General features: G+C 37.7%; 1 protein-coding gene across 3 annotated transcripts; it reads right to left on the bottom strand.

Moving 5' to 3' along the window:
* Window positions 1–216: 216 nt before the first annotated feature.
* LOC137108475 (chloride intracellular channel protein 4) lies at window positions 217–12,694 on the bottom strand. Of its 3 annotated transcripts, none has more exons than XM_067493099.1 (6): window positions 9,527–12,545; window positions 4,163–4,272; window positions 3,487–3,612; window positions 3,149–3,255; window positions 2,818–2,999; window positions 217–2,742 (listed from the first exon to the last, which is right to left on the bottom strand). In XM_067493099.1, the coding sequence occupies exons 1-6, from the start codon at window positions 11,831–11,833 to the stop codon at window positions 2,581–2,583; spliced, it is 2,994 nt and encodes a 997-aa protein (XP_067349200.1). In that variant the 5' UTR covers window positions 11,834–12,545; the 3' UTR covers window positions 217–2,580. The 3 variants fall into 3 exon arrangements, with proteins under 3 accessions (XP_067349200.1, XP_067349202.1, XP_067349201.1); XM_067493101.1 differs by lacking the exon at window positions 9,527–12,545 and adding an exon at window positions 5,483–5,769; XM_067493100.1 differs by lacking the exons at window positions 217–2,742; window positions 2,818–2,999; window positions 3,149–3,255 and having other exon boundaries at window positions 3,529–3,612; window positions 4,136–4,272; window positions 9,527–12,694.
* Window positions 12,695–13,412: the final 718 nt, after the last annotated feature.

Raw genomic sequence — 13,412 nt, 5'->3', positions numbered from 1 at the left:
AACAAGCATTCATTTAGTTGTGCAGTGCAGTGAACCTGCCAACATATGAACAGTAAATAAATCCTATGAACATATCCACTTTATGTAATTGTATCACACTGCATTATAGAAACTATAATTTCAATGGATTTTTTTGTGAATACCAGATTTGTGGTTGAATGGAAACATAACTCAGAATACAACAAAAACAAAACTCTGAAGACAATCCACATTGCATAGTGTTAAAATCAGTTTAATAAAGATTCTCACCCAGAGAGAGGATATAAGGCCAGAACTCAGCAAGCTTCTGTCAGGTTTAGTTTGGTGCTGCTAATACTCCCCCTTCTCCAAACACTGAATAGCTGACTTTCTCAGTCAAAGTGGTGACTTTTTAGTGCAGAAACATAGTAACCCATTATTACACGTTTTACTGAAGTAAGGTTGCATTTAAGGGTCATTTTGAAGTTAAGGTTTGTATTGAAGAACAAAAAAATCATCAGGACCAAAGACACTGACCAGCACCAAAGCCTACCCACAATCAGTCCTTAACATTAGAAACAAAAGAAGTGCCATGAATGAAATCACAATATGAGTGAGTTTTCTCATTGCAACAATATAGAGTAAATATTAACTGCTTATAAAATGTACAAATAGAAAAAGCTCTTATGGACAATCAGGTCTAGACATGAAGCATTTTAAGTGTTTAGTTTACCATGACTACTGATTAAATATTAAGACAAATGGAATCAGATGAACTAGTTTATACACAGTGTGACTACTTAGGGTCAGATAAGTTGACTGGAGCAGGAGGAAGATGATATAAAGATCCATTTACAATTTAGTTCATTTTAGCTGCACTGTAGTGTTCTCACATCTTAGCCATTTACTCAGTTTACTGTTATCATTATTGATACAACTTTTGGCTAAAGCTCTTCAAATGACAAGCAAATTGTAATAATGTTAAAGGAGTACCCTGATTTTTTGGAAAAATACTTTTGTACTTTTTTACCAAGACTTGGGTGACAAGATTAGGCGAATTTTAAATTTAGTAGACAGCCCAGCTTAGCACAGATACAAACACAACATTAATAACAGATAGTGATGCTCAATCATATTTGTTTCAGAGAACCACAAAATTGCTAAATTTACATACTTTATATTTTGTATTTAAAAGGAGTACATATTTTATTAGTTGGTTTAATTTCCTTATACTTGTTTCAAATAGTTAGTTTACTAGAAAACATGATGTAGGTAGGTGGATGAGTGGGAGAATAAATACAGGACTTTAAATTTAGAGGCACCAGGTCATATGCTGTTTTAAACTGAGAGTCAGCATTGAATGGGTTTAACCCAAACCATCTTTTTACTAAATCTAACTTTTGTGCCTAAAACATTTCTTTGCAAAAATGTAGTTCTATGTTTAGTATAGTAACCATGACAGTAAAGGTCAGGTTCATGATAGAGCATGATAATTCCCTACCATGCTTATTGGCAGATTGAGTAGGGACCTACTAAGTCATATGAATGGGCTGATTTAAGATTTATTTTGGGCTGTTATACAGTAGCTTGATCACCATTGAATGCCAAAAGAGTACATCTAAACATGCTGCTGTAGCACTACTACTAAAATTATATTTTTATAGAGATTACAGTGGGGACACTGTTATTTGATATGACACAGCCCAAAGACATACAGGTTATTAAACGTGGTGATTAAAATTTGGAGTATATGTTAATGTAAGCAATCTAAGGATAAGCAAGTTCAGCTAAGGGATGGATGGATGTCACATGGAAAAACTGTGTGTGAAATTTCAGTTCTCTAATGTCAAAGCTCCCTCTGCTTCATTGGCCCACCTTTCAATTAACACATGATGGTGATAATTACTCTAACATTTTACAAATTAAAAGCAGAATCTACGTATATGGTGGTTAGGGCCATGTATTAGCCTTCACAACATGACATATTGGTCTTTATTCCAGTGCTCACAGACTATAGATAGATACAGTATTATCTATATATTTACTGCATGTAAAGTGTTGGGGTATGTTTTTTTAACGTATTTAAGTTGACAACGGGATTAGACTAGTCTGCTTAAAATTACTCCAACTGTATATTGTGGTCCTGCCATTCTACAATAAGTGGATAAAAATTATTCAGTAGATAATTCTGCCAGCAAACCTCTAATTTATAGATTAGGCTGCTTAAAATTAGCAGTGTAAAGACAGAGGAGCTCAATGTGCAACCCAGCCTGTGAGAGCACACACTCAAATAAACACACACACACACATATTGGCATAGCGTACAACTTGCCATTATATCATATTTGAAAAGCAGTTAGAACAAATACTTCAGTATAAGGGATGACTAGTCTATACTCTATGCTTCTCCCACCTCATTCTAATCACCTTCTTCTTTCCCAAGCATGTATAGTTTTTTTTCTACTTCTCCATCTCTTTATCCTCCTCCAGTTAATCTAACTACTTGACTCTTTTTAATTTATTTATTTATATCTATTTATTTATCAACTATTGTTTTTTTCTCTACTATGTTTCATCTAATTTGTCCATCCCCAGTCATTCAATCTTTTCCCAATCTTGCTCTTATTTGATTTGTTTTGCAACATCCAGGTAGGCAAATTCAATTTCCCGCTCAGCAGGACAGGTGCTAGTGAACTCCTTCCTTTGATAGGCACTGTTCAAGTACCTCCAAAGCCCTGTCATCTCTGCTGGGATCTCAAAGCCACGGTATTTCTTGGCTACGACCTAAAAACAGAAACAGAGTGGAGTTGACAGGAGTTGTAGACCATTCTTCAATATAAACATAAATAGTGTATGAACCTTAATGATGTGTAATTTAGGCAGCAGGTTGCAGTCAGCCAGAGTGAGCTCATCACCATCTAGGAAATTTCTAGTGGAGTCAGGAAGGTCTCCTGGGGCATTAGCATCAATCTCATCAGGTAGGGGCGTCCTCAGAAAGTCATCAAGACGCCAAAGAGACTTCAGCAAGGTTTTTTCTAAGGCTGTACAGACAGATTTGCAGAGGTGCAAGAGAATAAGTTGTTTGAGTTAAAGCATCTAGACCTTTGACTACAGGGCTACAAAGCCAGGCCTTATTCACTATGAACAGCAGCTGTAACTGCTCTGTGGATGGCCCAGGACCTTCTCTTACCGTCGTTGGTGTCTTTTCTTGGGTTTTTGATGTAGGCTGAGAACTTGGCAAACACATCAATGCCAGCTGTGTTGGCTTCAGGATGTCTGGGAGCCAGTCTAGGGTAGCTATTGGTGAAAAGACATTGGAAAAGCAGTATTGCAGTTAATCCAATTCATTAGTATGCTGACCACATAGCAGCAAAAACGTCTAAGATAAGTTATGGAGTGTTTCTCTAGTAAAAAAAGTATGAAAACATACATACTACTTGTTATTTAAGACTAGACCAAAACTGCCCTGCCATTTTTTTATGTAACCTCAATTAACTAAGCCACCTCAGTGAATGTGTGTTTTTGTACCGTGGTGGAGTCAGCTTCTCCTCCAGAAACTCTTCGATCTTGTTAACGTCATCCTTGACCTCACCATTAAAGGTCACAAATGGAGGGTTGGTTCCTGGAGCGAGGTCCTGCAGGTTAGCTGGTTTTCTGACAACACACACAAACACAAAGTTTGCAGTGAAGGTTACAATTGCAGTATTTTTTATTAGTATTATGGTTTTTATTAGTATTTATTATTAATCAGTGAATGATGAAGAGCCTGATAAGAGCCTGTTTCTTAATGACTTTAAGTTGGTGAATTACTAAAATTTGAATTTTGAATTATTAGGTTATTTCTGGTTCAGATATACCTTATTCAAGAACTACACATACTACATTAATAGATTTATCCTGAATCATTTGTAACTCATTACATAGTAACTACTCAATCTGTGTACCATATTGCAAAGTGCTAAAGAGCTTTTCAATTCATGTTTTGTATAGTGAACTCTGAAATACATACAAACATTAAGGGCATGCAATTCCAAAAGAAATTACTTGAAATTTTACCTTTAATGGTCAAACATACTGGTAGTGTGAAGACAAATGGATTTTATAATTTAATAATGGCAGAGAATTGTTGGCCATGACTCAGGACTGGATTTAGAACTGTACAATCAAGACTTGATACCTTTGTGCTGTATGTGCAGTATATTACCGTTTGAGGTCAACAGTGGTAACGTTGAAGATGACTCCTTTGAGCCACAGAATCATAAAGAGCCTTTGGGAGAATGGACAGTTACCAATGCTCTCCCCATCACTTCCTGCCTGCACACACACACACACACATTTGCATGCATGCAGATAAAGAGACATACACACACCAAAAATGAGAGCTTTGTTAGTAGTGACACTACCAGAAAAAATTCAACATTCAGAAAATTCTGCATTCATGAAATGAAACCCCCTTTTCAACTTGGACAGGTCACCAATCTCTCTCAGAGACATTCAACCAATTATATTTAGGGGCAATTTATAATCACCAGCGAAGTTATCTGCATGCTTTGGATGGTAGAAGGACACTGACGTACCCAGAGGTACCTCACAAGCAAACAACCACACCGCCAGCCTGGATTAAAACAGGGCTCTAACATCCTCTCCTACACTCAGAAGCAAAGTTCTCTAAATTCTTATTGTGGTTGTTTTATCATAAAATAAGTTGGGATCCATCAGCACTTAAAACACACTTAAATGCTGAGAAACAATTTTATTTTCACACTGCAGGAATTCGTTTATAAATTTACATTTGTTCTTCGATTGCTACTGCCTAAAGAATCAGTCTGATATGAGAAAGTAATGTGTACATATCTGTACATAAATTAAACTTAACCAGCCGTGAGCACTTCTGCACGAACCTTACTTAGAACAAATCTGGACTAAACGTCTACATACATGTTATCAATAACATCGTGGTAAATGAGTTTAAAATACTTTTTGTTCTGTAGAGGACTTGTACCTTTGTAAATTTTAGAGCATGTGTAGTACTAAGTTTGTGCACTTATTTAGAATGTGTTTTGTAAAGGCAAACTAAAAACCATTTTACAAATTCCCCTTTAGGATAGTTATGTTATACACCTCCTCATTCCAGACTCAATCAGCTGAGTCTGGAATTACCTTTAAAGCCTGTAGAAAACCTTACATCAGTGAAACAGTGAGAATGCTGGACAATTATCTGTATGAACAACAGATAAAGACAACATCAGTTCACATTTGACACCAGAGACCATCTTTAAGAAGATGCCAAGGACACCTTTCCACATTCACTAGACAACCAACTGTTGAATCAATTATTAGATGTATTTAATATTATTGTTATTTTGTCAAATTACATTTCGCAAAGGTCAACAACTTTCACAAACAAAGGATTTACTATTTGCCATCAAAATGAGCATTTATTGTCTAAAATAAAAACATTTACATCTGAAGCATTTGTGAACTTGTTTAACTTGAACTTTAAGTATTTGCAGAAGTCACTTACCTTTACAAACAACTCAATGGTAGGAAAGCCAAGTTTTTTCACTGCAATGTCATACCAGGACATGGTGAAAGTCTGGGTCAACTGTTTTAAAAAGCTTTGCCCAAAACCCTTATGTCCTAATGAAAAAAATGACTAATCTCAGCCAGACAAATGCAAAATCCACAATGGTCCTTGTCAGCCATTTTCCCATGCTACCCACCAAGCAGCATCGTGTCTGTCTTAGTGTCCATCTGAATATCCATCCATCTGCCATCTGAGAAATACTTGGACTTGATGGGTATTTTTCTGTATTCTCAGTGTGTCCTCCACACACTGTCCCTCTTTGTCAGAACAAATGTTGACATAAAGAAAAATCTGTGTGCCTGTGTGTATTGTGAGCACAAGGACAAAAATATTTGTTAACATTGTGAACATCCCACCCCCCAACACCACCACCCACACACACACACTTTAATTACACTCACTTTCATGGCTTTTTTTTATTAACTTGCATTAAATAAACCTTAAAAGATAACTCGAGTTCAGTTTTGTATAAAAGTACAAGACACAGAAAAGTAAAAGAGCTCCTTCGTGTTTCAGAAGCGTGGGTGGCAGTGGAATTTCTGCTCCATCACAAACACAGAGTTTCTTTCAGCAGGGATGGAAAGATCTTTTCACGTCCACAGCATCTGAGAAATCTAACATTTATCCTCTTTCATTTATGTGTTACATACTGATTGTTTAATAAATGTACTTTAATGCTGCTTCTAGTTCAAAGATGGTGGGAACATTTTAGAAGTTAAAAAATTGCAAATAAAGTAATAAACCATATATAATTAGTAATGAAAATGTTTGTTCAGTATTTAATGCCAAGTCTTCATGATTATCAATATCACTTTCCCTGGTTAGGGTTGTGCATTGGCTGGAGCTTTTCACAGTCATTAGTACAGTTTGGAGAGGTCACTAGTTTATCACAGGGCCACACATTAAAAATCATTCACACTCTCTCTTGAACTGTGTCCCTGCCTGAGCCCCTGTGGGAAACCCACACAAGCACAGGGAGCACCTGTAAACTCCACACAGAAGCCTTCAAAGGCTGATCACCACACCACCTTGCCACCCAATTGTCTGCATTCTCATAAATAATAACAATAAATACCATTTATGCCTTCATATAGACATAAACAAATAATAATAAACATTTAGTTGTAGGTGACATCCATTCTCTGCAGGGATTGTCTGCCTGGCTCTGCCTGCTACAAAATGCATTATAGAAACTTCACTTGTTTCAGTACATATTAATGTGTTGCATCTCAGAGTATCAGTGGTGGACTGAACTGACTGGAACAGAAGTGATTTTACAGCTTGTACAGTAGCACCTTCACATATTCAAATCGTATCAAAAAGTATAGTAAATCTTCGGTAGTCACGCCTCGCTCCATATTGAGCTTAATTCCCGACTGTTAAATATAATGTACATGGAGTTTCTAAGGTGAGTGTTTCTCTGCAGCAAACAACCAAACAGCAGGCTAATCGGCTTACTGAGTGAGAATGTTGAGATTAACCCTACATGCTACTGGCAGCAGCATAGCACTCTTACACACTTCAGCCCTAAAAATTCTTGCAGACATATGCAAAACACTGAAAGTGACAGTGCATGTCATATTCTATGTTAATTCAGCATATTAAAAATCATTGATTCATTGATGTGTCTCAGTGGTGGTGAAAGCCAATCTAAATTGTAAACCTCAAGCATTACAACAACACAGGGGGACGCTTAAACCTTTCCATAATATTTCCATCAACCTCAGTATGTGCTGCCAACAGAGTGCCTGACAAAGGAAGCCATTGTTTGAATGTGAGCTCACACAGAGAACAAGCTTGGGTGAATTTGTGGTGCAGCTCTCAGATATAAGTGCTTTCATTTTCTTGGTGTTAAACCTCTCTGCTGGCCCTCACATGGCTGCCCTCCTTTTTTCTCACTTCAGTTAGGAATGTGCGGCTCAACCAGGACAAAATTAACCTGTGTGTGTGCCACACATATACATATTAAAGTTTTAGCACACATTACAAGTGTAATAGTTGAAAAAAGTCTAAACCAATAATCCTAAAATTCATATTCATATTATTGTATGGGCTTAAATGATATGATTATGATCTACTTTTTGATTTGAATGCATGGAGCAATGGAGGTTATAATGCCTGATGGATTAGGATATCACAGTCTTAATAGGATAAAGTAAGCAGATCAAGATGGGTGTGTCCTTCACTTGCTCTTTCTGTATCAGACAAACACAAACTATCTGCCAATAAGCATTTCTTTCTGAAAGACAGTCACATCCCATGTTGGTTTGTAATTTAGATGATGGTTATTAAAATCTCTTGTCTGTAGGACTGACTTAATTGAAACCAATTTTATTCCATTTTACAAAATTTTTATGTCTCTATAACACCACAACTAGAAACATTGGGCAATTTGACAACAAACTAACAACAGATTGAAAAAAGAATTTATCTTCAGTCCTTGGGTTAAATTTACAAGTAATACGCAGCCCCATTAACAGTAAAATGTGATTCAATGTGTGCAGAGGTAATAAAAGTATACAAACTTAGTGGTCTAGTATTTGGCTAAAATAAACTTAAAAGTAAAAAAAAATACTGCTTCAAATCTTTTACTCAAGTAAATGTACTATTTTCACTTGCAGTAATGTATACAAGTACTGTCTTATGTCTTTATTAGAACATTGATTTTGGCAATTATGGCAAAAGATGTACAATAATGACTAAAAATTAGGTTCAAAGATCACTGTTGGTAAAGGTGAAGCTGATATTGATATATTAACATTTATAATTTCAGAATATGTTTATAAAAACATCATATTTTTATATTAAAACTACCAGGTGTTATTAATGTTGTGGTGATCAGTGTATGTTTGTTAGGAAATAAGAAGAAGAAGCGCATGCAGCAATATAAAAAAATATTAAAAACTACATGAAAGATGTTCAGTGTCTAGTGTGAGGATTTGTTAAAGTGATTTTGCTAGTTTTGTGTGCTAAGGCTCTTTGTTTCCAACATATCATAGGCTACTTGCCTGGGCATTTTGTCTATTTTCTTAGACAAAAGCCTAAATGGCTTCCCTCAACACAGGCCTAAATATAAGGGCATGTTTGCCAGAGCAATGCCATTGTTCCAGTGACTGAAGATCCTAAACTGGCATAAGTACGCTGGTCCAGAACTGTTCAAGTCCACATCTTTCTGAAACCTGGTCTCAGTGCAACCACATATGGACCAGAACCAGCTTATTTTACAGTAGGCCCCCCATACATGTATTCATTCAAATAAAATCAATCTGGCACAGAGCCTGTTACTGTTTTCTGCATCAGTGTTAGTAGTAGGACCTCAGACCAGGTACTCCAGTTTGACCACAAACACCAGCACCATCTCCACATACATTAAGGGTCAAATCTCGCATTAAAAGTTACAGTCATCAATGAGTGCCAGCTCCTCAGAAAAGCTGTAAGTATACCACATTTGCTCATTGTCAGTGGTTTCTGTGGAAAGAATAATTATGGCAAGTAAAGGTAGACATTATTTAGCAGGTAGACATTTTAGATATCTGCAATATATTTATGACTAGTCAAAACAGTGATTTAAGATGTGTATCTGCATCTTCGAGGTGACTGTGACCCAGAAAGGTAGAGCGGTTGTCCACCAAACTTGGTAATGGTAATTACAATTTGACAGTCAGAATATCTATATAATATAAATATAATATAAAATGTATTTAAGATAACTATAATGAAAACTGTTACATGTTAAATTGACTTGTTATAAATAACGCTGTGTTGACTATGTGTGACTATTGAGCACAGTTTTGGTTAAACTCACTAGATAAGTACTAATAGTACTAACACTAATAAAACTAATAGAGCCCTAATGGGCTTGAGGATGGAAACTTAGATGAACCCTCGATTTTTACCATGTATACACATTGTTACTGACTAATGTGGGTCATGTCAACAGGCTGTGTGTGTTAAAGAAGCTTTGTTCATATGGCTTATTACCTTGACATAGAGTGAGATCTCGTAGTCCTGGTCTTGGGGTATTTGGCTGTTCCTGTGCATATAGGGCAATGGGCTCTCCACTCTCCTATGAGAGGTCAGCTTCATCTCCTCTCTCTTCTCTTCAGTAATCTGCTCCCGCTGGGGAATGTATGAATGGCCATCCTCCAGCAGCACCACTCGCTTTTTCTTCAACTGCTCATCTCTCTTTTTGGACAGGGACTCATCTTTGATAACTGACTTCAGCTCTTTTACCCAGTCCTCCTTCCTTGGCAGAATTTTCTCTTTTGGTAATGAATCTTTCTGCATCCATTCTTTCCCTTCCCTTTCATTTTCCCAGATGTCTTTTTTCACAGGCTTCAATTCTTTCCTCCAGTCTTTCACTTCTGGTTCCCTCTCTTCCTCTGGCTGATCTTTTTTAATCCAGTCATTATCCTTTCTCCTGGGTGAGCGCAGTCTTGCTGTGCTCCATCCTTCTTTCCTGAGTGGTTGTGGCTCAGGACACAAGATCCCATTTTCCATTGCTTGCTTTAGCTCTTTCACTTTTCCATTTATATCTAACTCTACTTCTCTGGTGTCATCTTTTGGCTTCTTGTCCTTCTTTAAATCTCCTTTTTCATCTTTTTGCTTCTGCTCTTTCTCTTTTTCAAGCTCTGTCTCTGTGATTTCTAGTTCTTGACCTTCTTCATTCTTTGGCTTCACATTAGAATCTTGTGGGGGGGGTGTTAAAATATTGGTTGATGTCTGGCTCTCCTCTATCTCTTCAATTTCATCATCTAAAACAGTCACAGGTTCTTCTGCAATTTCTACCTTTCCCATCACTGTGTCTTCTTGTGCTTCTCCTCCTGTCTCATCTTCTACAGTGATATGATGTCTTGGCTGTCCTCCTATGCTGTTCATCCAGTCACTTTCTGTATCTTTGAGGAGCTGTGAAAGATGTTCCTGCAAATCACTCCTTTCTGTTGTGGACTCATTCTCCCCTGATGTGGTCTCATATTCAAACTTGTCGATTTCAACTTCACCCCCTTCTTCTATTTCAAAGGCCTCCTCCACCTGGTCCAAATCCACATTTTGCTTTCCAACTAAAGATACTTCTTCTACACAATGCACTACTGGATGCGGAGGAAGTACCACAGCCTGGTCTTCAAACTGAATTGTAGATCCCTCTTGGATCTCTTTATCACCTTTGTCTCTGCACGCTTTCTTAAACCCAACCTGTCGCACTTGCTCTTCCTCTTGGACTTTCTGATTGATCCCTCCCAACCTTGTCTCCTCAATCCTTCCTTCAATCTGTGACTGTGCTTCAGAAAGTGCTACTTCAAGATTTGCCTCATCCCCTATATCTAGAAAATCATTAGTAGAGAACATCGCATCTTTAATGAACTCTCTGGCTCCCTCATGCTCAACCTTTACCACCGGGGAATATTTCTCTTGCCATGTGATGTTATTATTAATGGACTTAGCTTCCTGTTGAATCACTTCCAAGTGCTTATCATTAGTGCTTTTCATTTCATCTTGATTCTCACTAGATAGCTGGCTGGTGACTACTTCGATTGTTCCAAATATATTTACAGTTGTTCCACCATTACTAACAGTTGTGGTTTGACATGGGTCCTGTTGAATGTTGATTTGCTCAACTATCTCTGTGGTAGCAGAGACTACATCTGTTGTTGCTTTCTCAATGTTTTCTTTCAGGTCTGTATGACCAGAAATAATAACAGCTTCTTTTTTGTTTGTATCAACAATAGACAACTGTGTTGTCTTCATCACTTCCTTAGCTATGATTGATTCCTTAGCAGTTTCTGCATCACTAGTAGGGGACACTATCTGGTGTTCGCACAAATCATGGTCTCCCTCAGTGAGGTTTTCTTCAATAATCTCTGTTTCCAAACATGCTATTTGTACCTCTGGTTCATTTTCTTCATTTCCTCCATCTATCCCTGATTTTGTGTCTTTTGTCTGGTCTTTGTCCACCACTTCAACTCCAACCTCCCTGTTTTTCTCTAGCGATTCACTCTCTCCCTCCCTCTCTCTTATCTGTCCATTTGGTAACAAGGTTACTTGTATAACCCTCACTACCTCCCTTTTTCCCTGCTCCCTGCTTTCTCTTTCACATTGCTTCTCTCCTGCTTCAGCCATCATCAAAACACCCTCTCCTACCTCCTCAGCTAGTTCCACCTCCTCATCTTCCTCTTGTCTCTCCTCATCTCCTCTTCCTCTCTTGGTATCCAGGTTTAAACAAATGCCTACTGGGCTATGGACAATGGAGCCAGACAAGTCTAGATTTGGAAAGGAGCGTGACTGAGCCATTGAAAAGTTTAAGGAAATACTGGAGCACTTACTCAGGAAGTTTTCAGGATGTGTGATTCTAGAAGATGTCAAGACTAAATCTATAGAATTGTTCCAGTTCCCAGATTAGGTTATAAAAGAGATCTCAGTGTGGTTCTAAGAACTCCAGTGTTCAAAAAAATTTAAAAACCATTTTCCAGTTCCCACACTGTGCCTGGTGTTCCAAAGCAAAAAGCCAGAAGTAGGAATAAAGTGTTTCCAAGGTCAAACAAGCATCCGAAATCTGGGATAGCTTCAAGGTTAATAATTAACAATTTCTTGAGGAATCCAGCCAGGGTCCAAGATGGTTCTAAGGATGTTTACCAAGCTCAGAAGATTTCGCAAGGTCTGTACAATTCTAAAACCACCAAAGATCATAAGATTTTTACATTATTCAAGTACTCACGATATAAGATTGGTAGATTTAAACTCTTTTTATTCCTCGATATCGCTACACTGTCACAGTCTGTACTGCACCTTCAACACAGTCAGATTTCAATAAACAATGTACCTTTCTCACTGGCGCTCTCTCTTTCTCTCTCCACAGGATTAAATGGAAGCTGATCCCCCACATGACCAGGAGCTTAAACCCCTCTGCCACCAGGGTACAGCACTAATCAAGATGAAGTTCCTTAAAACTTACACACACACACATGCGCACACACACTCACACACACACGCACACACACACTAACCTTTTAAAGTTTTGCTTCCAAAACTGACATTTCTTTTTAATTCAGCTTGGTATAGCCATATTTTAACGCAAGTGAATGTAAACACTTTATTCTATCCAAACACATACTATCAATATGATAATATAACTAATAATAAAAATAGATGAACATAGTTGTAGCCTTTATTGAGTGCCAACCTTAAAATAAAATACCAATTAAATACATATGGCTGTCTTATTCCTCATCTTAGGTATCTTCCATAAACTATAATTGCAATGTTGACTTCATATATATGTTTTTTTTTTTTTCCTTTCGGCTTAACCTGTGCGTTCAAGGTCGCCACAGCGGATCATTGTCAGCATGTTCATTTGGCTCAGTTTTTACTCTGGATGCCCTTCCTGACACAACCCTCACCAATTTCTACCGGGCTTGGACCGGCACTGCACAGCTGGGGATGGGAATTGGCTGTTGGGGGTTCAGTGTCTTGCCCAGAGACAGTTCGACATATAGCTGGGACCGGCGATCGAACCACTGACCCTGTGGTTCGTGGACAACTGCCTTACCAACTGAGCTACAATTCCTTTTTAAAAACCTGTATTAAGTAGAGCCTGCCACAAGAGAATGGACTGCATATAATATCTTGACTGCAAGATGAGTAAAGCAGCAAGAAATATAAAGTGAAGTAGATGACAGTGTTTTAAAACCCTAGTCATATAGAATGGCAAAGCAGATAGGCCACTAACTGCATTTATTCGGCTTCTCCAGTGTCCTTGGGCAAGACTCTGATCCGCAAGTTGCTGTTTTGTAAGTATGTTGTTGTGGATGTGTGTATTGTGTGCTAAATGACTAATAATACATCTGTAGCCTATTGAAACTTGTTCAGGGTG

Source organism: Channa argus, chromosome 23 (assembly GCF_033026475.1).
Source record: "Channa argus isolate prfri chromosome 23, Channa argus male v1.0, whole genome shotgun sequence".
Lineage (NCBI taxonomy): Eukaryota > Metazoa > Chordata > Actinopteri > Anabantiformes > Channidae > Channa > Channa argus.
This window is presented reverse-complemented; position numbering and strand designations above follow the sequence as displayed.